General features: G+C 40.1%; 1 protein-coding gene across 1 annotated transcript; it reads right to left on the reverse strand.

Moving 5' to 3' along the window:
• Positions 1–13,273: 13,273 nt before the first annotated feature.
• Positions 13,274–14,212, reverse strand: LOC100762667 (olfactory receptor 1496). Its single transcript, XM_027426152.1, has one exon. It carries the CDS (start codon positions 14,210–14,212, stop codon positions 13,274–13,276), a length of 939 nt encoding a protein of 312 aa, XP_027281953.1.
• Between the last annotated feature and the right edge of the window lie 12,518 nt (positions 14,213–26,730).

Here is a 26,730-nt window from a genome sequence, read left to right on the forward strand (position 1 = left end):
TTCCTCTGTGGTGTGGCTTGTCCTATTTCTGTTTCTACAATTTGATTTGTCATATGCTAAGTTAAAGCTTCCTTGTGTCTCTACACAAAGAAAGACTTGGTACAATGTTCCCTCTCATATTCATCTCACAGCTACTGATGGCCTTGACACTGGTTCACAGCTATTTTTGCCAGACTGTAACTTCATGTAGGAAGGGCCATGACCACCAGCATACTGCAACCAGGCCAGTCCTGCCTGGATGTGACGCAGTATTCATGAAGATTTCCTGACTTTTGTGTATCCTGAGAAAAAGACACTTTCAAATTTAAGGCAGAAACTCACATTATATTCTGGTGAGATTCTTTAATATAAATTCACTAAACTGGACCTATTAGCATGAAAATTTGATACTCTGTGATTAGCTTTTCAGATGCAATTGTTTGTAATATGGAAAATATTAAGGTAAGATGCAATGCTCTTTTCAACAATACTAATAAGTCATAATTTTTATGCTTCAATTCAGATGATTTCCCTGACAGTGATGTAAGAAAATATATATTATAATATATATGTATGTATACATATATATTATAATATATATATAAATATATTATATATATTATAACATATATATTATAATATATTATATATATTATAATATATATGATGATGAACATTTTATGTAGAAGCAGTTATTTTTATATTTCTCTTGAGTGCATCTTCAGATATCCATAACTAACTTGATAGTTAATTATGCTCTAGGTCCTAATAACAATTTTGGTTAAATTATACTTCTAGATGTTTCTATGAGGGTGCTTTACACTGTTATTAGCATTCAAATTGTAGTTAATGTTAAATCATAGTAAAGTAACTCTAACCCTTCATTATGTGATGAGCCTCATGCAATCAGTTACTGAAAGAAACAGAAAAATTACAGTATCTTGAGAAATTTCATCCAGTCTGCATTGGATTTGAGACTGTAAACTCCAGTTTGCACCTATGGGACTATTCAAGTCCCAATTGTGTGGGCTGTACCTTAAAAAAGTTTCTTGTCTTGTTGTTTCCTTCTAGGTGACTCTGTCTAATGAATTCTAATCTATATCAAAATTGGCAAAGAAGTCAAGGAAAAGCACAGAGATGTGGGGACAGGGACTGGGCTGTACTGAAGCTATCTAGCATGTCCAAGTCCCTGAGTTCCACATCTAACTGAAAAAATAGAAGAAAATGAACAACACAGAGAGAGGTGGAACATCCTTCCAGGACACTATCTGACTGAGTCTAGATGCTGTGGTCTCCATCCTGCTAATGGTTATTAGAGCAGCTGCATTAACATTTAACATTTGGTTGTTACATTTGATTGCAAAGGGAAGAGAAGGGTGAAACTTGTACCTAGTTACTTAAGAATTATTCTTTTTCTGTGAATGAGTAGAGTCATGTCTTTTGGAGGCTTACATGCATAGATTGCAAATTAGAGGTGACCTGCAAAGATTGCTGATGAAGAGCTAATGACCTTCACTTCCTCAATTTTAAACTCATAATTATTGTCCTGGATAGCAGATGGGAATCTCCATGGAAATGTGTCTAGCAGTTAATATACATGCAACCCATCTAGAATTCTCTGAAAATACTGACTCTTGTTTTGACACTGATAATCATCTTTATAAATAGACACTCGGGTGATTTTGATACTCTGATTGGTAGGTTGCAGTTAGGAGCAAGCTCTTTTTGATAGAAGATCTATTCAAAGTTTACTAATGTCCCAAAGTTGAAGATGTTTTAACAAGAAACTTAAGAACTCCAGAATTGTTCCTACCTTCTAAATAGCTATTATTAGGTTGAAATGGAAAAAGAATTGCCTTGTAAGTAATTGTAATAAAACTGATCATCACCAAAATGACTATCAATGTAACCATGAAACAAGGTGTTTCTACAATGTGACTAAGTGTTGCAAAGTATTGAAATGATAATGCTATCATACCTGAAAACTGCCATTCACAGTGTCATAAAACTGGAAATGCAAGAGTCATAGGTTGCAGAACAGTAAGTTACCTCCTGACAATTTATCTAGGATGACTGAGGGTATATTCAGGTCCCTCCTTCAGATCCTGGTCACATTTATTTATTATGATCACAGGGGAAGAAAACAGCCTCTGTAGTCAACATCTTCTTAGATGTCTGCCTCTAGCCATCTCTGGATCCAGGGGCTCTACATCCCAGAGGAGTCCAGATACTGCTTAACTCATTAGAGGTATGGTAATTACCTAGGACCTATCTAGGATCAGTTTTTTCAAAGCCCTGTGATTGGGGCTGATGTTGGCCATTTATAACCCCTGAACATTTTTACGGGGAAAGTGTTTCAAATGCACACTTAACACTATGCCTGTTCACGGAATGTTCAGGATTTATGTGTAATTCCAGCTTAGATTTTTTAATAGGCTAAGGGCAGGTGTTTGGGATAAACCTGCCAGCATAGGGAACCTTGGTGGACCCATGGCATGTGAGGTTGACCAAAGTGGGGGACAAACATACCAGGCAGATGGAGCTTGAGTGAGAAGTTTTATTAGAAAGGGGATGGAGGAGGAAGAAAATAGAAAAGAGGTAACGAGGCACAGAGACACAGAGACAGAAAGAGGACAGAAGAGAAGATGGAGACAGGAAAAGTCCTGTCTGCCTACAGGGGAACAGTAGGAAAGAGAGTGTAAGTGGGCAATGGTCTTTCTTTTAAAGACCTGGGATGACCAGGGTACTGCCTGAGTGCATTCTGCCAAGTGACAGGGGCAGGCCAGCATAATGCCTGAAACCTTATAGTGAGCTATTTGAAAACCACTGATGTAGTTGCAAGTTCTTTCTGTTTAAAGAAATTGGTGCTTTGATCTAGATTATCAGGTTGTGGTAATGCAATTGTTCATAATATACTTTTGTTACTTTCTAAATTTTATTGACATGTATAATATGCCTCCTCTTTCATTTCTCATCCTTGTGACTTATGCCCTCTTTCTTCATTTTTTTAGCTTGGCTAGTAGTTTTTTTTTTTTTAACACTGTAGTAAAACGCCCAGACTTTGGCTTCACTAACTCCTTTTAATATTTGGTTTTTAATTTCAACTGATTCTCTCTCTCTCTCTCTCTCTCTCTCTCTCTCTCTCTCTCTCTCTCTCTCTCTCTTTCTGTCTCCACCTGAGTGTAATTTCTTTTTCTCTGCCTCCTTTAATTTCCTAACACAATTGACTTTAGATATATTTTTCTTTTTCAATATTTGTGTTCCATGCCATAAATTTCCCTCAAATAATATGTTTACTGTTTTCTGCTGAACTCAGAGTTTTACACTTAGACATGGTGGATTGGCATTATAAATGGGAAAACATGTAGGAAAAAGAAATCAGTTTTTAAAAGATGTTGTCCTTATGTATTAAAGACTGACCTTGATCATGTGACAGTCCTGTCTTTGCTTCTTGAGCACTGGGATTACAGGCATGTGCCACCAAGCCCAGTTTCTGCTTCTCCTGTAATTGAAATGAGCAGTGCCTTCATGTCATGTAGGCATGTGTACAAAGATCAGAATCCAGATAAACCACAAGCAGCTGTTACCACTGACTGGGCAATGGACCCCATACCTTCTTTAGATGTTAAGTTCACAGTTCTCAAATTAAACTGCACATAGAAATCCCAAGGATGTGTTTCTTGCAATTGGTATACCTGTATATCATCTTAGATTCTGTAGAAGTAATAATTTTGATTGAGTAGATTTCATTTCACATTTAACATTTTCACATTTAATTTTCATTCCTTGATGGACTGCACTTAGGCAAAATCATAGATATTACCTCTAAAACACAGATTTGTGAACTTACACAAATAAAATCAATCATCATCTTGGGTAGGACATTGCTAAGAGTTTGCTAAGACCCCACAGGGGAAAGAATAGTAAACAACCATTCAGCACTACAGCACTGAACTCCATATCTCAGGGCTTCCTGTGTGCTGAAATGGTGTGATATTGAGGGAAAATTACATAAAGGGTAATTGTGATGAACCCATCAATATGAAAGTGGTTATATTGATAATAATGAAACAAATACTCACACAGTATGGTGAAGTCTTTGGAGACAGGGAAAAGAAGAATGCTATCATACTTTTAAAACTGTCCTGTATAACACTGGAAATTCATTTAAATTGACAACAAGACACCAGCTTATTTTCCTGAAAGTACCCAGCTCTACTGAGGCTGAGTCAAAGTTTCTAGTTCAATGTTCTGCTCACCTTTATTTTATTTTCAGCCACAGGAACTATCTATTGGACTCTATACCCATCAGTACCTTCCCCATCCATACTTGAATCCCTCTTCTGTCATCCCTGAGCCTTAGGGGCTCTGTATCCCCAGAGGAGTCCAGATCCTGTATAACTCATTAAAGACAGTGATTACCCAGGACCTTTTAAGACCAATTCACCTCAGGGATACCTAGTGGAGACCAATTATAGTCACACTCCTTCCTACAGGTGGGGAAGGTAGAATTTAAAGAACAACAAACAAAACAAATAGCAACAACAGGGCCAAAAGATGAAAAGATGCACACTGATTGCCTGCTCGAGTAATGAACAGGGCTTCTGCTGGACTGGAGCCAATTTTATTTGCAGGGAAAGTGAAGAATAACCACCTGAAAGCCACTCCAAATTATCAGGAATTACTCTGGTTGTATGACTTAAAGTGTCTCACATAATAACAATTTACAAAAGAAGCCATAAAGTTTTCATATTTTTTTGTTGTGAGCCTAGCCTTTACTCTCCAAGCCACCTCTCCAGACCATTCAATGCTAGATTTTAAGCAGAATCAGAGTATAGAAAAACATGCTTACTGGGAAGACTTCAAGGACAGAAACTTAATTCAACATGACTGACTACCTTCAGAAGGTCTTATATTCACAACCTTATAGAAAATAATTTAAATTTAATCAGCCAACTTTTATGTATACCAATACATGAAAGGGTAGGCACACATAAACAGATGACAAGTTTAATGCTTCCTCAAGCAAACAGAAAAGCAGTCCATGTTTCCATGGCTGCCCCATTTTGTCTTCTTTCCTCTTCATGGAAACCTTAATTGTGCCTACTATGACCATTACACAAACCCCTCTCCACGTATGTGAGGTCACTTCTTATAGCCATGTTCTATGACTTCAGCATTGCATATGAGGCCATGGGTGACATTTATAATCCCTTCCTTCAGGATAGTCCTGAACTTGACAATGATTGGTTAGAGGAAGTTCTGTACATAATAATGAAACACAAAATTTCTACCCCCAGAGAATCTTGATCTTTCCTGGGTTCTTAGAGATTATTAACTTTGGTTTTGATACGTCTACAACACAGCTCTCTACAAGAATAAAGTTTCATTGTATATAGGTCCATATTTTCACTTTTCATTCATCTGCTATAGACATCTAAGATGATTCAATTTCTTTGCTATGGGAAGCAGAACATCAATAACATGGGCATGCATGTGTCTCTGGAGAGGATGTGAGCGCTTAAAGCATATACTCAGAAGTACTAGTACATTTGTTAAATGTATTTTGGATTTTATTAAGAAATGCCCATACTGATTTACACATCAGCTGCAACTGTTTACATGCCAGTCAACAGTGAATAAGAAATCCCCTTAAGGACTCCTTGCCAGTGTTTGGTGGCATTTGTTTTCTTGATGATGACCTTTCTTACTTGAGTGAAACGGAATCTCAGGGTACACAAGTCAGAGATCATAAGTCCCCCCTAAGACCTGTTTTAGATCACAGCTCAGATTGAAATAAGGAAAAAAGTTGAATTTTTCCGAAGCTGCCAGGATATCTGTGCACTATCTTCAAAGTAGCTTTAGATAAGCCCAAGAGCCTTGCTAAATTATTTTCAAAAAAAGAAGCCCAGTTTATAAGGACATATAGCCAGATATCCGATTTGTTGAGCTAAAGTTAAAATTCATAGTAACCTAACTTCTGTGCCAGTTTATTTTTCTAGGTTTATTTTTATGTTGGGTCAATAAATTCTACAGGTGACGGAGCAATTAACCGAGATCTAGAAACAAAAACAATATAGATTCTTTTTCATTTCAAAGATAGAAAAATCCCCATTTAAATTGAAAGACTTGACCAGTTAGCACTAAATGTATAGACACTTGTTTGAATGAATTCTTGCAGGTATGTACCTAGTCATATGGTAAGTGCACATTAAAAGGGTTTTTTCTTTTATTATTTTTGGCTTATTTCAAAATAAAAACTATTTTTATTTGTATTAGCCTACAAGGTTGTTGGATTCCACTTGGCATTTTTATTTGCACTTAGCTTTGTTAACCATCTGCTCAACCCCTTCTTTACCCCATCAGTCTGCCACCCGTATCTACTTTAAACATGCTGCAATTCAGTGTTTATTATTACATTATTGCATCATGTTTATTCTGTTTTCCTACTACATCTCTCCCTTAAGGCCTCTTTTTTATCCCTCTTATGAATCATTCTTTAGTGTTTTACCCTCTATACACAATCCCGTATAAATACAAATATATAACAATTATTAAGGGTGCTATAAAGATGGTTCGGTGGTTAAGAGTATTCCCTGCGCCAGCAGAGAATAGAGATTCCTTTCCCAGCACCAATGGGGCATCACACAACCATTTGCAATTCCAATTCTACTAGATACAACATCCTCTTCTGTCTCCTGGAATGCATGTGTTACATGATTTACATAGGTGTGAGCAAAAATTCTTATATACATAAAATAAAGAAAATCTTTTTCAAATTATTGATCTATACTATGCTGGTTTAGTAAAATGGTGACTATTGTTTCTTCTCCAAAATCCATGACTTCACAAACCCTGATTAGTTGGCCCCATGGATACAGCTACAAGATAACTCTACACCTGAATAAAATCCATTTTATACAGCACCATATTTTCACTTTTTATTCATCAGCAATAAACATCTAAGATGATTCCATTTCCTTGCTATGGGAAGAAGAGCATCAATAAACATAGGCATGCAAGTACCCCTGGAGAGGATGTGAGTACTTAGGGCATATGCTCAGATGTGCTGCAGAATATGGCAATTCTAGTTTGGGTTTTATTAATAAACCCCCATACTGATTCACATATTGTCCTCAACTGTATACACTTGTGTCAAGAGTGAATAAGGGCTCCTTGCCAATGTTTAGAGATATCTGTTTTCTTGATGGAGCCTTTCTTACTGCAGTGGAAGAGAAGAATCTCAAAATATTTTTCCTTTTTATTGCCCTGGTCATGAGGGATGCTGAATACTTTAGAAAGTGTATATTGGCCATTTGCATGTTTACTTTAAAGAACCCTCTGAGTAGTTTCTTTTGCACATTTTTATTGGATTCCTTGTTGTCTTGTTCTTTGGATTTTGAGTTCTTTGTGTTTTTTGGGTATTTATCTTCTGTCAGATGTGCACCTGCCAAAGATTTCCTCATACTCTAAAGGCTGTTTATTCACAAAGGTCACTCTTTCCTTTGTTTTGCTGAAGATTTATTTTTTACTTTTTTATTTTTTATTAGTTCAAATTAGGAACAAGCTTGTTTCACATGTCAATCCCTTCTCCCTTCCCTCGCCCCCACCCTTCCTTCCCCAACCCCGACCTACCCCGCACCCTATCCACCCTCCACTCCCCAGGCAGGGTAGGGCCCTCAAAGGGGGCTCCGAAAAGTCCACCATATCATCCTGGGCCGGGTCTAGGCCCTTCCCCATGTGTCAAGGGCAAGAGTGGTGGAAGCAGAGGCAGACATCCACAGATATACACTAAACTGAACTCTGGAACTTAGTTGCAGAGAGGGGGGAATGAAGATGGAAGGGCTCGGTACCAGGCTGCTGAAACCCACAGAAACAGCTGGACTGTACAAGGGGAAACACATCAACCCCAGATGCTGTCTGGGAGGCCAGTACAGGACTGATCCAGACCCCTGAACATGGATGTCAATGAGGAGGCCTCTGCACTCTAGGGGCCCCCCCCCCCCCGGTAGTGGATTAAGATTGTTTTATTACATAAGATCATGATTATTGATTGTTGTCATTAATTACTGAGCAACTGGAGAAAACTTCAGAGGATCCTTACATACTCTCATCTCTTGTGCTGATTTTCCTGCTCTGTCCCCGAAGAGAACACTTTCAGAGTTTCAAGACCATTGCTCAAGTCTTTGATCTACTCAGAATTATTTGTTCAGTTTGTTTGTTTTTACCTCCCAACCAGTTTCCCAACCCTCCTCTCTCCTAATCACTCACTCCTCCCACTTACCTTCTCCTCCCCTATCCACTCCTCCTCCCCTGCTTCTCTTCAGAAAATTGCAGGGCTTCCATGGATATCAGTCAGCCACTCACTATCAAGTTGCAATAAAGCTAGGCACCTCTTCTCCTTAAGGCTAGAAAAGGCAACCGAATAGGAGGAAAGTGTCCCAAAAGAAGGCAGAGACAGCCCTTCCTCTCATTGCATAAGGATTTGCATAAGGAGACCAAGATGCAATACTGTACCATATATGTAGAGGGCATAGGTCAGTCCCATACAGGCTCCCTGGTTGTTGGTTCAGTCTCTGTGAGCACCTATGAGCACAAGGTCATTGATTCTGTAGGTTTTCTTGTTGTGTCCTTGACCCTTCTATCTCCTACACTCCATCCTCCCTTTTACCTAAGTTCTGTCTCACGTTTGACTGTGGGCTTCTGCATCTGTTTCCATCAGTTGCTGGGTGAAGCATACCTGGTGATAATCTGGCAAGAAATCAATCTATATAGTAGAGTATCATTAGGAATCATTTCATTCACTTTTTGTCAGACATATTTGACTCCATTCTAGGTCTCTGGGCTTTCCAGGCTCTGAGTCTTCATCTTCAGACTGTGTCAGGGGTAACTCCCTCTCATGGTATAATTCTCAAGCTGGACCACTTATTAGTTGGCCACTCCCACAATTTCTGTGCCACCTTTACCCTAGCACATCTTCAAGGCAGAACAAATTGTAGGATGAAGGTTTGTGGCTGGGTTGATTTGATTTGTGTCATATTAAAAATTAGAGCTAGTTTCATTCTTCTACATGTAGATACTCAGTTCCTCAGCACTACTTATTACAGACTCTTGTCTCCTTAGGAGTATTTTTGGAATCTTTGTCAAATATTAGGGGTCGGTATCTTCAGGGGTTTAAACCCAGAGATTTGTTCTGTTCTGTTGATGCTATCATGACTCTGAAATATAACAGAAAAAGAGGTATGATGGTATCCATAATCATATTTATTTACTATTATTATTTGAATATCCAATATCTTCTCTGCTCCCATATGAATGTTTTTTTTCTATCTCAGTGTGAAATGTCAGCAGATATTGCAGGAATTGCATTGAATTTGTGCATTGCTTTCAGTAAGACATTCATTTTTTCAATATTGATTCTTTCAACTCATGAGCATGGGATGTCTTTGTAACTATGTGTGTCTTTTTGCAATTTCACTTATTAGTCTTCTAACGTGTTTGTGACAGAGATCATTGACTTCCTTGCTTATGTTTCTGTTTTCACTTGCCTTTTAAAGAATTTTATGTATGAGTACCATATTTACATCATTTCCACCTCTCAATTTCTTCCTCTAACTCTTCCCATATCTCTCTACTTCCTTTCATATTTATGACCAGTTCTTTAATATTATTGTTTCATAACACACACACACACACACACACACACACACACACACACACACACTGTATATATTTAGTGTTTCTGGTATGTTCATGTATTTAGGGATGACCTACTAATAGATCAGGTAACTAGATATTCTCCATCATATAGCAGCCATTATTGCCATTTTACTAAACCAACAGGATTTCTGTCATATTTTAAATTCACTGGCGGGGGGTGGGTTGAGAGTTCATGGGTGCTACTTTCCCGTCATGTCCAGAAGATACTATCTTGCAGCAAGGTACTAGTTATCTGTTTTTTTAAATTTTTGTCCCCACATTCAAGATGGTGCCGACCTTGGGTGTACAGGTTGCTCTGAAGATGCAGCAATTGGGATTGTGAACATGCCACAGTCACAAGTCCTCTGCATTTGACCAGTTGTAAATATCTGGAATAGTCTCCATCTGTTGCAAAGGGAAAAAAGGAATCTATAATGAGTAGGGATAGCCACACTTATCTCTGTGTGAAAGGATAAGCATTTAGAATACAATGAAAAGCTATTACTTAAAAGAAATGGAACAACAGCTCTGTGTCATGCCTTATGACTGGGGTGGGCAGGACACACCAAGTGCTACTGGCACAAGGCAGTCAGGCACCATTGTGGTGAATGGGTACAAGGTGGGTAAATGGTAGATAGAGAGGCAGAATGGTTCATGGGCTGGGTAGAAAGGCAGATCTGAAGAGATGAGGGTGGTGAAGAACAGGCTGGTGTGAATCATCTGTTAACCACCCAAGTCCCAGGTGATGTCTGGGCCTGGACAATTACCAAGGGCCTGGTCTTGGATATCTGTGGCTCTTATCACAGACATCCTATATAGAGGCTGGCAGTCTAGACTGCCACCAGGGTCCACATTAGCATCTGTGGGCAATGTTGCCTTGGGGGCCATACTGCCCTGAGTGGCCAGTGATGCCACCTGTAGCCAAGCTGACTCACAGGCTTTGATGATGAGGACCATGTCTGAATCCATGGCCCTACCACATCCAGGGTATGTGTTGATGTCCTTGGCTCTTGTTGCCATCAAAGACCACATGGATGCCCAGGGTCTCAGCTTCAATCTTTGGCCATGTGGGTATTCAAGGAATGTGCTTTGCCAGGGCCATACTGATCTGAGTGGTCTGTAGTGTCATCCAGAGCTATGGTGTCATCAAGCAAGGACTGCTGATAACTATGTCTGGGGCCATGGACTTACATCAGCCAGGGTGTGAGTTGATATCCTTAGCTCCTGTTACCACCAAGGGCCATGTCTGGACAGCCATCTGAGACCATGTCAATGCCCAAAGGCCATGTTGCCACCACAGCCATACTGATATGGGTGGCCTGTGATGCCACCAGGGCCATGATGACATCAAGGCCTGAGCTGCCGCCAAGGGCTATACATGCATCTGTGGTCCTGATACAGCTGAGGTCAGTGTTGCTGTCCATGGTCTGTGTTATTTCAACAGTAACCATGCTTGTTCAAATCTGAGGACCAGGCTGTTCTGGCTCTGACCTTCAGTGCCCTGGGATAGCCAGCTCTGCCCCTATCAGGATACTTCGTCAAGAGACCTGGTCCTGCCCCCAGAGAAGAGTGGCTCCTACACATGACCCCACCCCTCATCACACCTCACATGGGCAGCATACTAGAGCAGACCCTGTTAGGGATGCAGGTGAGCCAGCCCAAAGGGCATGAGAATAGAGATGAACCAGCCCCCATCATCTGACACGTGTTAGCATGGGTGAGAGAAAGACGCTCTCCCCACCTCATTCAATACCAGCTGCAGCAGGTGAGGGAGCTGGTCACAGGATCAAAAGAGTGGAAGAATTAGTCCTGCTCGCCACCAGCTGCAACACACAAGAGATCAGGCTCTGTGCTGACTCTGGGCAACGCACTAGAGCTGACTATGTTATCAAGGCTGCAGGTGAGGCAGCCTTGAGGGTGTGAGAGCAGAAGAGCCGACCCCTCCTGCACACCTATGCACACTACAGCAATTGGGGGCAAGGGCCCTGCATCTTGCCTGGGCAAAACAGTAGAGCTGGCCCTGGTGGTGTGAGTGAGGGTGAGATGGACATGAGAACCTGAGAGCAGGGGGACTGGGACTGCTTCTTGCTTAAAGCTGCATTTAGTGAGCTAGCTGAGGCAGTGCCACAGAGCTGGCAGAGACAATGAAGGAAAGCTGGGGCTGACCAACCCAGGCACAGAACTAGGGTTATGAGTTAGCCCACCCCAACATCCACCTTACCTGTGAACTACTGGAGCATGTAAAGGGGATATAACTACAGATCCAAAACTGAAGGATCTCCATGACACAGGACAACAGCAGGATATCTAAGAGAATCCCCAGAAGAGCCCATTATCAATAGTGTAGCAGAAGCCAGAGGCCTCAAACCAGACCAATGACTCATAGCAATTAACACTTATTAGTAAAAATGAACACACTAAGGGTAAACTGTGTGACTCAACAGGCTACCTACAGCTTCAACAATAAGATTCTTCTCCCTTTTTTCTGTTTGTTTTCTTTGGTTGTATTTTTCTTTTAAATAATGTTTTGTTTTGGGGGGGAAGGTTGCAAGGGTAGAGGGCAGATGTGAGGATAATTGGGATCAGGATGCATGCTATAAAATCAATGAACAATCAATAAAAGATAAATAATTTTAAGGTGGCAGTATTGAATGTCCTCTAGGGCCTATGATTGGCTAAGTATTCAGTACTAGGCATGAATTCCTTCCTACTAATTGGGATGTAAGTGCAATTGAAGAGCTATTGGTTACTCTCAAGATAAGTGTCACTATTGCACCACTTCAGATACCCTGTGCTGCTTCTCATTGCTGTGGTTCAAAAATTTAAGAATGGAGTGTGAATATTGATTGATGTTCACCCTGGCATCATACATAGACCTTCCAATACTATGAGAGCTAGTCCCGAAAGAGGGGAATCAGTTCTAGCTCATTTTTTCCAAGTTCTATCTCTGAAATATGTGGTGTCTTCAGCAATGGGATCTTACCTTCAATGTCTAGTAGTAAACCAATCACAAAGGCAATAGCCTATGTTGATTTTACAGTTTCTTGGGCTAAGCTCATCAACAACTTGAAAGGATGCTTCCCATGTCTGACACTGGGATTTTTTTCAGGTACCCTATGGCCCTTGGGAGAAGCATTAACACACAATGATTCAAAACTACATTTAAAAATATATATTCACACCCACATGTACTGTATATGTTTTATTAGTATGATTATGAAATAATGAGCTTGCCCATGGCCATTTCAAGCATCCTGAGTATTATTTTTCTCTGCTTCACCCCTCTTTCTCTGTATTACCCTCCTCTCTCCCCAGTTAAATCCTTCCCCTGGTTTTCCTCTTTTCCCCTTCAAAGCACCTGTGCCCAACTATCCCCCCAAAATATCTGCAATAAATGCTGATGAGGAGGAAGATGTAGAAAGATATCAAAGACTGTTCTTCTTTTGACTATGCTGCTAAACTTCTGGTCTTTTATGTATTGAACAGTTACGTGGCATGCCCATTTGTGTAGATCATGACAGACAACAATTAAAATAAAGTATTAGTATCAATACTTTTATTACAGAAAATTAGATAACGAGCCCAAGTGCTACCATTACAAAGAGATTTTCTTATTGTAGATAACTCTTCTTAAAGCCCCCATTATGTCTCTGTTCCTGAGGCTGTAGATGAAAGGGTTAAGCATGGGAGTCACCACTGTGTACATCATGGCCATGGCAGTCTCCTTCACAGTAGAGTTATTAGTTGATGGACAGAAGTAGAGACCAATAATTGTCCCATAGAACAGAGAAACCACAAACAGGTGGGATCCACAGGTGGAGAAGACCTTGTGAATGCCCTGTGTAGAAGAAACCTTGAGAATAGAGGAGACAATCCTTGTGTAGGACATAACAATAAGTAGGAATGGTACAAGAATGGTGGGCCCTCCTGTGATGAATATCATCAACTCATTGACATAAGTGTCTGAGCAGGCCAGCTTCAGAAGTGAAGGTATGTCACAGAAAAAATGAGGGATTACATTGTTCTCACAAAAAGACAATCTAGCCATGAGCAGGGTGTGCATCACAGCAATGAATGTGGCCAGCATCCACAGTGGCAGCAATAGACAAGCACAGAGCTTGGGGCTCATGATGCTGGTGTAATGAAGGGGGAAACAGATGGCCACATAGCGGTCATAGGCCATGACCACAAGGAGGAAGCTCTCCATATCTCCAAAAACCATAAAAAAGTACATTTGTGTCAGACAACTCACATAGGAGATGAATGAGTCCTGAGTCTGCATGTTCTCCAGCAATGTGGGCATTGTGACAGAGGAGAAGCAGAGGTCAGAGAAGGACAAGTTGCTGAGAAAGAAGTACATGGGTGTGTGGAGATGGGAGTCCAGTAGGATGAGGATGATGATGAGCAGGTTCCCCAGGACAGTGGTGAGGTACATGGCCAGGAACAGGGCATAGAACAGGTGCTGGTGTTCTTTGGGGATGGGTAGGCCCAGGAGGAGGAACTGGAAAGTCACAGTTTGGTTGTTTCCACTCATGATCTGCCTCCAATGACTTTAAGAAATACAATTAATAGTTTTGTAAACTCCCAATGGCTAAATGAGTATGAACTCATAGATAAATTCTAGTCTTTCTCTCCTTTCTTTAATTTAGAATGAAATCTTTTTATATTCTTTAATGTTTATACTTTTTGCTTCACTATAGCATGCAGTAACCTTGATAACCAAATTTCCTAAGTTGTCTTTGGTAAGAGATGACATTCAAACCCAGTTCTTTATACTCTCCTGGCAATCGCTCCCCTAATGCATCTCCATGATCTAACAAAAACAGACATGTTTTCCTTATACACATGGAATGTTGCAAGTTCTACAGTAATTAATCTTACTCACATAAAAATAATTGCAATCTCTACATCCAAACATATTCAGTTATTATAGCTATGAATTGTTTTTCTTAACCTTGCTTTAGAAAAAAAATTGTTTTTTGAGACAAGGTTTCTCTGTGTAGCTTTGGAGGCTGTCCTGGAACTATCTCTTGTAGACCAGGCTGGTCTCAAACTCAAAGAGATCTGCCTGCCTCTGCCTCCAAAATGCTGGGATTAAAAGTATATGCTACCACTTCTCTGGCTGCTTCAGAATGTTCTAATACTCTAGTATTGCCCAATGATTCTTAATTGCTTCTGTTATGGAAAATTTATTGACATATATACTTCCTGCCAACCTACTTATTCTAGGAACTATATTCACCGCATTCTATAGTTTTATAGTTTTATTGAATTTTCTTCAAGAATTTTGTACACACAATCTACATACTTCCATATAAGTTCCAAGATAAGCACAAATACTTAAATGTGTCAGATTACCAGCCTCACCCAGTGCCTGTATTCTTTCTTCAACAATGTTCTATTTCAAATTGAAGTTTGTGCCTCCACAATTGTTTATTTGGGATTCTCCTTGTCTATCACATCCCTCCTTTTTATTATGAGTTGTTCAACTTATTTTCTACAATATGACATGCCATATTCTAAATTAAACCTTCCTTGGGTCCCTACACACAGTAAGACCTGCTACCCTGGTGCTCTAGCATCTGGTATCACTTCAAGGATACTTTTGGTCCTGAGCAAGTTATTGTTGCCATACTCTAACTTCACTCAGGAAGGGTCATGTCTGCCCTCATCCTTAAGCAAGGCAGCACTAACTGAGACATACACTCTTTGAAATTTAAGGAGAAAATGCACAGTAAATCCAAACAATTACTTTTCTACAGTCTCCCAAGAATATAAAGTCACTAAAGTTTAATTTTCCCACGAAAATTTGAAACTCTGTGATTAATTTCACAGACATGATTGCATTTGTGAAAAGTATTAGGGTGATGAATATATTTTGTTCTTTTTAAAAATACTAATGACTCAAAACCTTTGTGTTTCAATTCATATGAGTCCAAAGATAGTGATGTAGAAAAATAATTATAATGAATATTTCATGATTACCAAAAAACAAACAAATGACAAGCAGGAAGTATGTTTAATCCTTCACTTAAATTTATCTTCAGATATTCATACTTAACTACCTAATGTGATAGTTAATTATTGTAGGAAGTGGTATAGATCTTGATAGCAATTTTGGTCAAAATATAGATCTGGATATTTCCATGAAGATTTTTTGCAATATTATTAACATTTAAATTAGTAATTCATATTATCAGGGAAAAATAACACTAATCCTTCATAATGTAATGAGCCTCACTTGATCAGTTGGAGGAAACAAGAGAAAGTCTACAGTTTCTCCAGAAATATCACCCAGAATGCCTTGGATGTAAAACTGTTACCTCCACTCTTCCAGGGAGTCTGGTTTACAGCTACTGGACTTATCAAGTCCCAATTGTGTGGTCTCTATCTTGAAAGAGTTCCTTGTCCTGTTCTGTTTTCTTCTAGATAACTCTGTCTAATAAAACCCACTGTACATCAAAGCTGGCAAAGAAGTCATGAGAAGCACCAAGACATGTGGGGACAGGGACTGGGGGGTTTAGTTCAATGGTACTGTAATTATCTAGCTTGCCAAAACCCCAAGTTCACCTCTAGCTGAAAAAAGAAGAAGAAGAAAATGAACAGCATACAGAGAGGTGGGATATCATTCCATGGCAGTATCTGAGTTTAACTGCTGGATTTTCCATCCTGTTAATGGTCATTAGTGAGCTGCACTGGCAGTTTAACACTTGGATGTTCTGTTTGGTGACAACGGGAAGAGAAATACAGGAGAAGTTGTGCACCTATTTTTTTTAGAATTACTCAAATTCTGTGAATGAGTGGGGCCCATGTTTTATGGAGTCTTACATGCAGAGATTACAAAGCAGAAGTCACCTGTGAAGCTTACTGCTCATGACCTAATGGACTTCACACCTTCAATTTTTAAACTCAGTCTTGATCTGAATAGCAGATGAGAAACTTACATGGACACAGTACTGGCAGATAATGTATGCGTACTCACCTGGTATTCTCTGAAAACATTGGTTCTGCTTTTTGAATCTGATATTCAGTTTAATAAGTGGACACTCAGGTGATGTCAGTACTCTGGTCAATGTGTTGCAGCAAGGAGGAAACTTTTTGATTGAAGATCTATTCAAAGTTTACTGATGTTCCAAAGTTTGAGATGGGCTAAAAGAAGGCTTAAGAACTCCAGTATTGCCCCCACTCTAAAGAGCAATTATTAGACCGAAATGGATAAAGGCCTGCCTAGTATGTCATTGTAATAATCCCCATCATTACCAAAATCATGTATCAAAATCATAGTTACATTATCAATGTAACTATTGTCAAGGTTTTTTACAGTATGGCATAGTGTTGCAAAGTATAGAAATGGCGAAGAATGTTATCATACCTGAAAAATGGCGCACACACTGTCATAAAACTGGAAATGCAAGATCCATGAGTTGGAACAGAGTATGTTACCTCCCGACAGTTTATTCATCATGGCTGTGGGTGTATTAAGGTCTCTGCTTCAGGTCCTGGTCACATTTATTCCTTAAAAGCACAAGAAAGAACTATCTCTGCAGTCACCACCTTCTTACACGTCTCCTTCTAGTCATCTCTGTACTCAGGGGCTCTGCATCCCAGAGGAGTCCAGATCATGCATAACTCATTAGAGATATGACAATTGCCCAGGACTTATGTAGGATTAATTCTTACAAAGCCCCAAGGTGGGGGCTAATGATGGCCATGATTACTCCTGAGCATACACAGGGGAAGGTGGAAATAAAGACAATTCAGATGTATACCCTTTGCATGTTCGAGGAATGTTGAGCGATTATGTGTAACTGCAGCTCAGATTTTTGAGTCAGATAAGGGTGTGCTATTTAAAACCACTAAAGTAATTGTAAATGTTTTGTACTTAAAGATATTGGTGCTTTGATCCAGATGATCAATGTGTAGGGATGCTGTCATTCATAGTATTCATTCATTACTCTTAATTTTATTGGCATGTATCGCATACCTCCTCTTTCATTTCTCATCCTTGTGACTTATGCCCCCTTTCTTTATTTTTATCTCAGCTCATAGATTCTTTTTAATCACTCTATTAAGAGGACCAACTTTTGTCTTCATTGACTCTCTTTAACATTTGGTTTTCAATATCAGTTGATTATCTATCTATCTATCTATCTATCTATCTATCTATCTATCTATCTACTTACCAATCTATCTGTTTGCCTATCTATCCATATCTATCTGTTTGTGTGTGTGTGTGTGTGTGTGTGTGTGTGTGTGTGTGTGTTTAGGGTGATCCTTGACATTGTATAACCTATCAGGGAACTAGATCCTGGAGAAAACTGATTCTCCCTCTCACAGCAGCCATTTGTTGCCATTTTCCTAAACTAACTTAATTTCCACTGTATGTTAAATTTATCAAGGAGTTGAGAGTTCATGGTTACTGGTTCCCTGTCATTTCTATAACACATTATCTTGCAGCAAGTTACTGATTTTTTTGTTGTTATAATTCCTCCCCTTCTAAAATGGTGCCCTAGCCTTGGTTGAGTGGTTCTTGACATACCACAGTCATATGTTCTCTGCATTTTTTCCAGTTGTAGTTCATTGTAATAATCTTCATCAATTACAAAATCTGATGCAAGGTTCTGTGGAAGATGCCAGGGCAAAAAAAATTAGTCATACTACACTGTAAAGTTTATGAACTATAGCCATAAGCAGTGTGGAAAGGTATCCCCAGTGACGCAATAGTGGCACTTTTAACTTGGAAGTAACCAACAGCAGTCTAATTGCACTTAGCAGACAAATTAATAGAAAGGAATTCATGCCTGTCAAGGGTAGGACTGCAACACACCACATTCAATGTTCTTTGCAATTTGGCCATTTGTGTATCTCTGTAATAGTTTTCATTAATTATAAAAAAAAAGAAAAGAAAAGTTTCTTTGATGAGGAATGAGAGCTATATTTATACAGGTTTAAGGATACGTATTTAGAATACAACTGAAAACAATGTTAGTTCAAGAAAATGATAATATTGGATTTGATGTTAGTGGTGGTATTGTGTGTGGATTTGCCCTCCCCTTTTCTAATTTGGTTTTTGGTAAATGGGATTATCTATTTCCTATGTGGTTGTGAGTGCAGTTCACTTCCCTGGGTTGGAGTTTCCCTTCAAATACTTTCTATAGGGCTGGATTTTGTGGATATTTATTGTTTAAATCTGATTTTGTCATGGAAAATCCATTTTCTCAATCTATAGTGATTGAAAGCTTTGCTGGGTATATTAGTCTGGGCTGGCATCTGTGGTCCCTTGGCATTTGTAAAACATCTATCCAGGACCTTCTGGCTTTCATAGTTTCCATTGAGAAGTCAGGTGTAATTATGATAGGTCTGTCTTTATATGCTATTTGGCTTTTTCCTTTGCTACTCTTAATATTATTTCTTTATTCTGTATGTTTGGTGTTTGATTATTATGTGGTGAGGAGACATTTTTGCGGTCCAGTCTATTTGGTGTTCTGTAAGCGTCTTGTACATTCAAAGGCATGTCTTTCTTTGCTTCCATGATTTTGTTGAATATGTTTTCTGTACTCTTGAGCTGGGATAGCTTTCTTCTATGATTTTGTTGAATGTATTTTCTGTATCCTTGAGCTAGGTACCCTTCTTCTATACCTCTTACTCTTAGGTTTGGCCTTTTCTTTTTTTAATATTAGAAGCACTGTTATTTACATACCCATTCCCTTGCCCTCCCATTCTCCCATGCTCTCCACCACCCCTAACCCACCACCACCCACTGCCTCCTCAGGGAGACACATAATTTGGGGGAGGGCTCAGGCCCTCCTTCCTGTATCTGGGCTGCAATAGTATCCCTCCATAGGGGATGTGCCCCCAAAGTCCATTTGTGCTCTAGGGAGAAACATTGGCTCCACTGTTAGAGGTCCCATAGACTGTCTTGGCCTCTTAGCTGGTACTCACATTCAGGGTTCAGTCCAATGCTGCTTCCCCGGCTTTATGACTAGGGTCTCCATGCTCTCACTAGGTCAAGTCAAATGTTTCTGCGGGTTTCTCCAGCACATTCTTGGCTCTTTTGCTCATCCCTCCTTCCTCTCCACAACAGGATGCCAGGAGGATTGCTCAGTGTTTACTTGTGGGTGCCTGTTTCTGCTTTATCAGCTACTAGGATGAAGGCTCTAGCAATGGTAACCAGGGTAGTCATCAATTTCATTATAGGGGAATGGCATCAAAGGCAGCCTCTCCACCACTGCTAGATTCTTAGTTAGAGTCATCCCTGTGGATCCCCTAACACTTACCCTGTGCCAGACCTCTCTCCAGACCAGTACTGTCTCCCTCTATCAAGACATCTCCTTTCTTGCCCTCCTCTATTCCTCCTCTGTCTCAATCCTCCTGTTCTCCTCCCCCCTCCTTTCTCCCCCTCTCCTCTTGGCACCACTGTCCTCTCTCCTGGTCCCTGAGCTCCCAATTAACTCAGGGGTTCTTGTCCCCCTCCCCTTCTTCAAGAGACCATGCATTCTTCTCTTGGGGTCCTCTTTGTTTTCTAGCTCCTCTGACAGTGTGGATTGTAGACTGGTAATCCTTTGCTCTATGTCATAAATCCATATATGAGTGAGTGATACCATGTTTGTCTTTTTGTTACTGGGTTACCTCCCTCAGGATGTTTTCTTATAATTCCCATCCATTTGCCTGTGAATTTCAAGGTTCCAATTTTTTCACTGAGTAGTACTCCATTGTGTAAATGTGTCAATTTTCTGTATCCATTCTTCAGTTGAGAAGCATGTAGGTTGCTTCCACGTTTTGGTTATTACAAACAATGCTGCTATGAACACAGTTGAATTTACTTCCTTGTTGTATGAATGTGCATATTTGGGTATATGCCCAAGAGAGGACTTTTGGGTTCTTGAGGTAGGCTGATTCCCATTTTCCTTAGAAACTTCCATACTCTTTTCCAAAGTGGTCCAACAAGTTTGCACTCCCACCAAAAATGGAGGAGTGTTCCTCTTTCTCCACATCCTCTCCAGCATAGACTGTCATTGGTGTTTTTAATTTTAGCCGTTCTGACAGGAGCAAGATGGTATCTCAGAGTTGTTTTGAGTTGCATTTTCCTGATGGCTAATGATGTTGAACACTTTACTAAGTGTTTTTTAGCCATTTGTGATTCCTCTGTTGAGAATTCTCTATTTAGTTCTGTACCCCACATTTTTTAAAAGATTTTATTTATTATGTATACAACATTCTGCTTCCATGCACATCAGCACACCAGAAGAGGGCACTAGATCTCATAACAGATGGTTGTGAGCCACCATATGGTTGCTGGGAATTGAACTCAGGACCTCTGGAAGAGCAGTCAGTGCTCTTAACCTCTGAGCCATCTCTCCAACCCCTGTACCCCATTTTTTAATTGCATTATTTGGTGGCTAGCTTCTCGAGTTCATTGTATATTTTGGAAATCAGCCCTCTGTCAGATGTGGGGTTGGTGAAGATCGTTTCCCATTCTGTGGGCTGCCATTTTGTCTTGCTGTGTCCTTTGCCTTACAGAAGCTTCTCTGTTTCATGAGGTCCCATTTATTAATTGTCGATCTCAGTGTCTGTGCTACTAGTGTTGTGTTCTGAAAGTGCTCTCCTGTACCAATTTGATCAAGGGTATCTCCAACTTTCTCTTCTAAGAGGTTCAATGTGGCTGGATTTATGTTGAGGTCTTTAATCCATTTAGACTCAAGTTTTGTGCATGGTGATAGATATGGATCTATCTGCAATCTTCTACATGTATGAATCCAGTTATGTCAGCACCATTTGATGAAGATGCTTTCTTTTTTCCATTGTATAACTTTAGCTTCTTTGTCAAAAATCAGGTGTTCATAGGTATGTGTGTGTGTTAATATCTGGGTTTTCAATTCAATTCCATTGGTCCACCTGTCTACTTTTATGCCAATGCCAAGCTGTTTCCAGGACTATAGCTCTTTAATAGAACTTGAAGTCAGGGATGATAAAGCCTCTGGGAGTTTCTTTGCTGTACATGGTTGTTTTGGCTATCCTGGGTCTTTTGTTTTTCCATATAAAGCTGAGTATTTTTCTTTCAAGGTCTGTGAAGAATTGTGTTGGGATTTTGATAGGGAATGCATTGAATCTGTAGATTGCTTTTGGCAAGATTGTCATTTTTTACTATGCTGATCTTACCTATCAAAGAGCATGGGATATCTTTGCATTTTCTGGTATCTTCTTTAATTTCTTTCTTTAAAGACTCAAAGTTCTTAATATAAAGGAGTTTCACAAGTTTGGTTATCGTAACCCCAGGATATTTTATGTTGTTTATGGGTATTGCAAAGGGTGATTTCTTTTTCAGGGTTCCTGTTGAAATGGAGAAGTGTGCCGGACATACTGTGGCCTATAGCCTGAAGATGGATGCCCCAACGTTACAGAGGAACTTTGGGTGACTATCCAGGTAGCCAGATGTCTCTGTCAATTCTGTGGTCTTTGATAGAGTTGAAGACTGATAGCTGTGGTTATAGTTTTCTTCAGTTATTATAAAAGATAAGTTATCCTTCTTTTTATTTAGACAGAAAAGAGGAGATGATGGGGAAGTGCTTTCTGTGTATGTGTTTGTCTTACTGGATGATAAATAAAGTACTGTTTGGTCAATGAGGCAGCAAGTTAGGCAGGACTAAGAATCGAGGAGGATTCTGGGAAATGTAATAAGAAGTGGTGATCCAGGCAGGAAGTGACATAGCAGGGAAACTTCCTCATATTTAAGGAAGGACAACCAGGAAGTGGCTCTTTATTCCCCTCCGTTCTTCCTCGAGATTTGCGATGTGATCCACCGGCAAGGGAGGATGCCAATGGAAGGTGTTCAATAAGTCTTATAAAATACATAGACTTATGATAATTAAGACTGAGCTAACAGATGAGACTCCTAGTCATTGGCCAAGCAGCATTTGTATATAATAGAATTCTCTGTGAATTAATTTGGGCCCTAACTCAGCGGGCAGAACTCAGGCGGCTGGTGGAGACCACCCACGTGGCGGTATGGCTCGGGAGGCTTTTGGAGGAAAGATTTATCATAACAGACTATGTTTCTGTGAGTGTAGTTATCTTTGTTGGGTTGGAGTTTTCCATCCAATACTTTCTGTAGAGCTAGATTTGTGGATATGTATTGTTAAAATCTGGTTTTGACGTGGAATATCATGTTTTCTCCAGCTATGATTGAAAGTTTTGCTAGATACAGTATTCTGAGCTGGCATCCATGTTCCCTTAAAGTTTGTAGAACATCTATCCAGGAAATTCTGGTTTTCATAGTTTCCATTAAGAAATCGGGTGTAATTCTGATAAGTTTGACTTCATATGTTACTTGGCCTTTTTCTTTTAATATTACTTAATATTGTTTCTTTATTCTGTAAGTTTGGTGTTTTGATTATTATGTGGCAAAAGGACTTCTCTTTGTGGTCCAGTCTATTTGGTCTTCTGTGAGCTTCTTGTACTTTCATAGGCATATCCATCTTTAGATTGGGGAAGTTTTCTTCTATGATTTTGTTGAATATATTTTCTGTACCTTTAAGATGTATTTAGTTGCCTTCTTCTATACCTATTATTCTCAGGTTTGGCCTTTTCATGGTGTCCCATATTTCCTGGTTATTTTGTCTTAGGGATTTGCTGAACTTGAGATTTTCTTTGTTCTATGACTATATATCCTCTAATGAGTCTTCAACACCCGAGACTCTCTCTTTCATCTCTTGTATTCTATTGGTTATACTAGCACCCGTATTTCCTGATCGTTTACCCAGCTTTTCTATTTCCAGCATCCCCTCAGTCTGTGTTTTCTTTATTGTTTCCATTTCAGCTTTCAAGCCTTGAATGGTTTGAATTATTTCCTTCACTTGTTTGGTTGTTTATTCTTTTGATTCTTTATGAAATTTGTTTATTTCTTTAACTTTTTGGTTTATCTTTTCCTCCATTTCATATATTTTAGTTTGTTTTTTCTTCTATTTCTTTAAGGGACTTTTCTCGTTTCCTCTTTAAGGGTCTCTATAATCTTCATAAGATAGGTTTTAAGGTCCATCTCTTCTTCCTCTGTGTTGGGCTTTTCAGGTCTTGCTGGTGTGTGTGGAGTCTCTAGATTCTGGTGGTGTCATATTGGTCTTTCTGCTGTTGAGTGTGTTCTTATACTGTCCTCTTCCCAGCCCTTCTTTGAGTGGGTGCATGTGGGGTCTCTCCCTCTCCTCTAGTCTCTCAGTGGCATAGGTGGGACAAGACTTCAGTATCTGCAGCTCTGTATGGTCTGGCCTTTCCTGTTATTCTCCTCACTCAAACAGAAGGCAGAGGGTAGCCAAGGGCGAGGTGTGGCCAGACTCAGTGTGGGCCTCAAGCAGAGGATGAGGGTGGAGGGGTAACCAAGAGTGAGGTGTGTCCAGACTCAGGGTTGTCCCCCCTGCCTGGGAGGGTCTACTCTATACCAGGAACAGCCTCAGGAAGATCCAAGGAGGGGGAGATGGCAAGAGTTGGGGCTGATGGTGAGTGTCATGGCCCGGAATATCTCAACCCCAGACCAAGGAAGCCACGAGGTCCAGCCCGAGTGGGGGAGCATGGACTTGGAAATTCCTAGTAACCCAATGGCAATAAAGACCAGACATAGGCATCTTGTCATCTTTAGAGAGCTCCCACTTCCATGCTGCAAAACTGGAGTCTCTTCTTTAGTCAGCATCTCCTTGGCTGTTTTCTAACCGTACTTCCCTGACCCTGAGACTGCTTCTCTTCCATCTTCCTGGACCCTATCCACAGATAGAGCTCTCTCTCCTCTGGTAGAACTCCCCACCAGCTTAACTCTCTCTGTCCTCATTGTCCCATATACCTAGCCCTCCACCCTGGTGCAGGCCTATTCAAATGCTTAGTTCTATAGAGATACAAACTAGGAGGCATTCTTCACTGAGGCTATGCCATTCAATAGCAGATTAGCTAGCATCTGCTATACAATTGTAGACCAAAGATACAGATTACTGGAACCAGAGGTTTGGACCTCCAGAAATCCTCTAATGGAATTTTCCTGGCTCCCAACAGGAGAGCCAAGACTCACCTCAAGCAGAGGATATAGGACAGAGGGGGAACCAAGAGTGAGGTGTGTCCAGACTCAGGGTAGTCCTCCCTGTCTGGGCGGGTCCACTCAATGCCAGAAACAGCCTCAGGAAGATCCAAGGAGGGGGTGATGGCAGGAGTTGGGGCTGGAAGAGAGCCCAGACTTACCTCAAGCAGAGGGCAGAGGCTAGGTTTGGCCTTTTCATGGTGTCCCACATTTCCTGGATACTTTGTGTTAAGAATTTGTTGGACTTAACATTTTCTTTGGTTTCCTTTAGTGAATCTTCAACACCTGAGATTCTCTCTTCCATCTTTTGTTTTCTGTGGTTATGCTTATATCTGTAGTTCCTGATCATTTACCCAGCTATTCTATTTCCAGTGTAAGACCCTTGGAAAGCTGAGGCTTCCAGAATCTTAGCCCAGGACCATGGCCAACCCAATCACAGAATGGAGGCGAAAGCTTGATGCAAATTGCATGAGGCTTTATTGTAGTTTAATGAGCTAACCCCATGTTAGCTCGGGTCTTTGACCCACCCACTATGGCAGATGGCTAGCAAAGACAGTTCGAAGCTGCTGTGTACAGATCTTTATAGGGCAGAGTAAGGGGAGTGTCTAGGGGTATGCACAGGCTCAGGATTGGCGTGCCTCCAGGCTTGGAGGGTTTGCCCTGTGTTGATTGGTCAACTGGTTGTTACGGCCCATAGGCCCTCCCAGGGTGGTTGCTATGCTCTCTACGTCATTGCTGTGTACTTGTCCGTAAAGCACATCCAGAGTCGTAAAGCATAGCGCCACCAGCTAACTTTTGATTGGTTCCTTGTCACGAGGCAGGCATCTGACTTTCTAGTGTCTAGGACAAGGTCATAGAAGCATGTGTTCGGCCGTTATGGCTGCCAAAAGGGAAGGAAGCTGGTCCCTTCACCAGCAACCCCTCATTCTGTGTTTCATTTATTGTTTCTATTTCAGCTTTCAAGCCTTGAATCATTTGAAATGTTTCCATCACTTGTTTCTTTGTTTTGTTATGATTTGGGGTTTGTTTTTTTTTTTTTGGCTTCTCTTGGTTTCTCTAAGAGAACTGTTATTTATTGAAATTTTTAGTTTGTCTTTTCCTACATTTCTTGCAATTTTTGTTTGTTTTTTCTACCATTTCTTAAAGGGATAGCCAAAACAACATTATACAATAAGGAAACTTCCAGAGGCATCAACATCTCTGACTTAAAAACATACTATAAAACTATAGTAATGAAAAAGATTGGTATTGCCACAAAAACAGACAGGTAGACCAATGGAATCAAATTGAAAACCTGATATTAATCCACACACGTGTGAACACCTGATATTTGACAAAGAAGCTAATACAATGGATAAAAAGCATTTTCATCAAATGGTGCTGGCATAACTGGATGCTGACATTTAAATAATTAAAGACAGATCCTTATCTTTTGCCATGCACAAAATGTAAGTCCAAATGGATCAAAGACCTCAACCTAAATCCAGCTACACTGAACCTCTAAGAAGAGAAGTGGGAGGTAACCTTGAACGAATTGTTACAGATCACATCATGAACATCACTCCAGTAGCACAGACACTGAGATTGACAACTAATAAACAGAACCTCCTGAAACTGAGAAGCTTCTGTAAGGCAAAGGACTTAATCAACAAGACAAAGCGGCAGCCCATAGAATTGGAAAAGATCTTCAACCCAACATGTGACAGAGGGCTGATTTCCAAAACATACAAAAACTCAAGAAGTTAGTCACCAAAACACCAAATAATCCAATTGGAAAGTGGGTACAGAATGAAATAGAGAATTCTCTTTCTTTTTTAAAAAAATTTAAATTGTAATTAGACCAATTTTAAATTAGAAACAAGCTTCTTTTACATGTCAATCCCAGTTACCTCTCCAAACTGGCTGAAAGACACTTAAGACATTGCTCAACATCATTAGCCACCAGGAAACACAAATCAAAACAACTCTGAAATACCTGTCAGAATGGCAAAACAACAACA

Source organism: Cricetulus griseus, chromosome 7, assembly GCF_003668045.3.
Source record: "Cricetulus griseus strain 17A/GY chromosome 7, alternate assembly CriGri-PICRH-1.0, whole genome shotgun sequence".
Taxonomy (NCBI): Eukaryota; Metazoa; Chordata; class Mammalia; order Rodentia; family Cricetidae; genus Cricetulus; species Cricetulus griseus.

Excerpts from the sequence above, each read along its gene's own strand:
- LOC100762667 (XM_027426152.1), bottom strand. The coding sequence starts at position 14,212 with ATGAGTGGAAACAACCAAACTGTGACTTTCCAGTTCCTCCTCCTGGGC.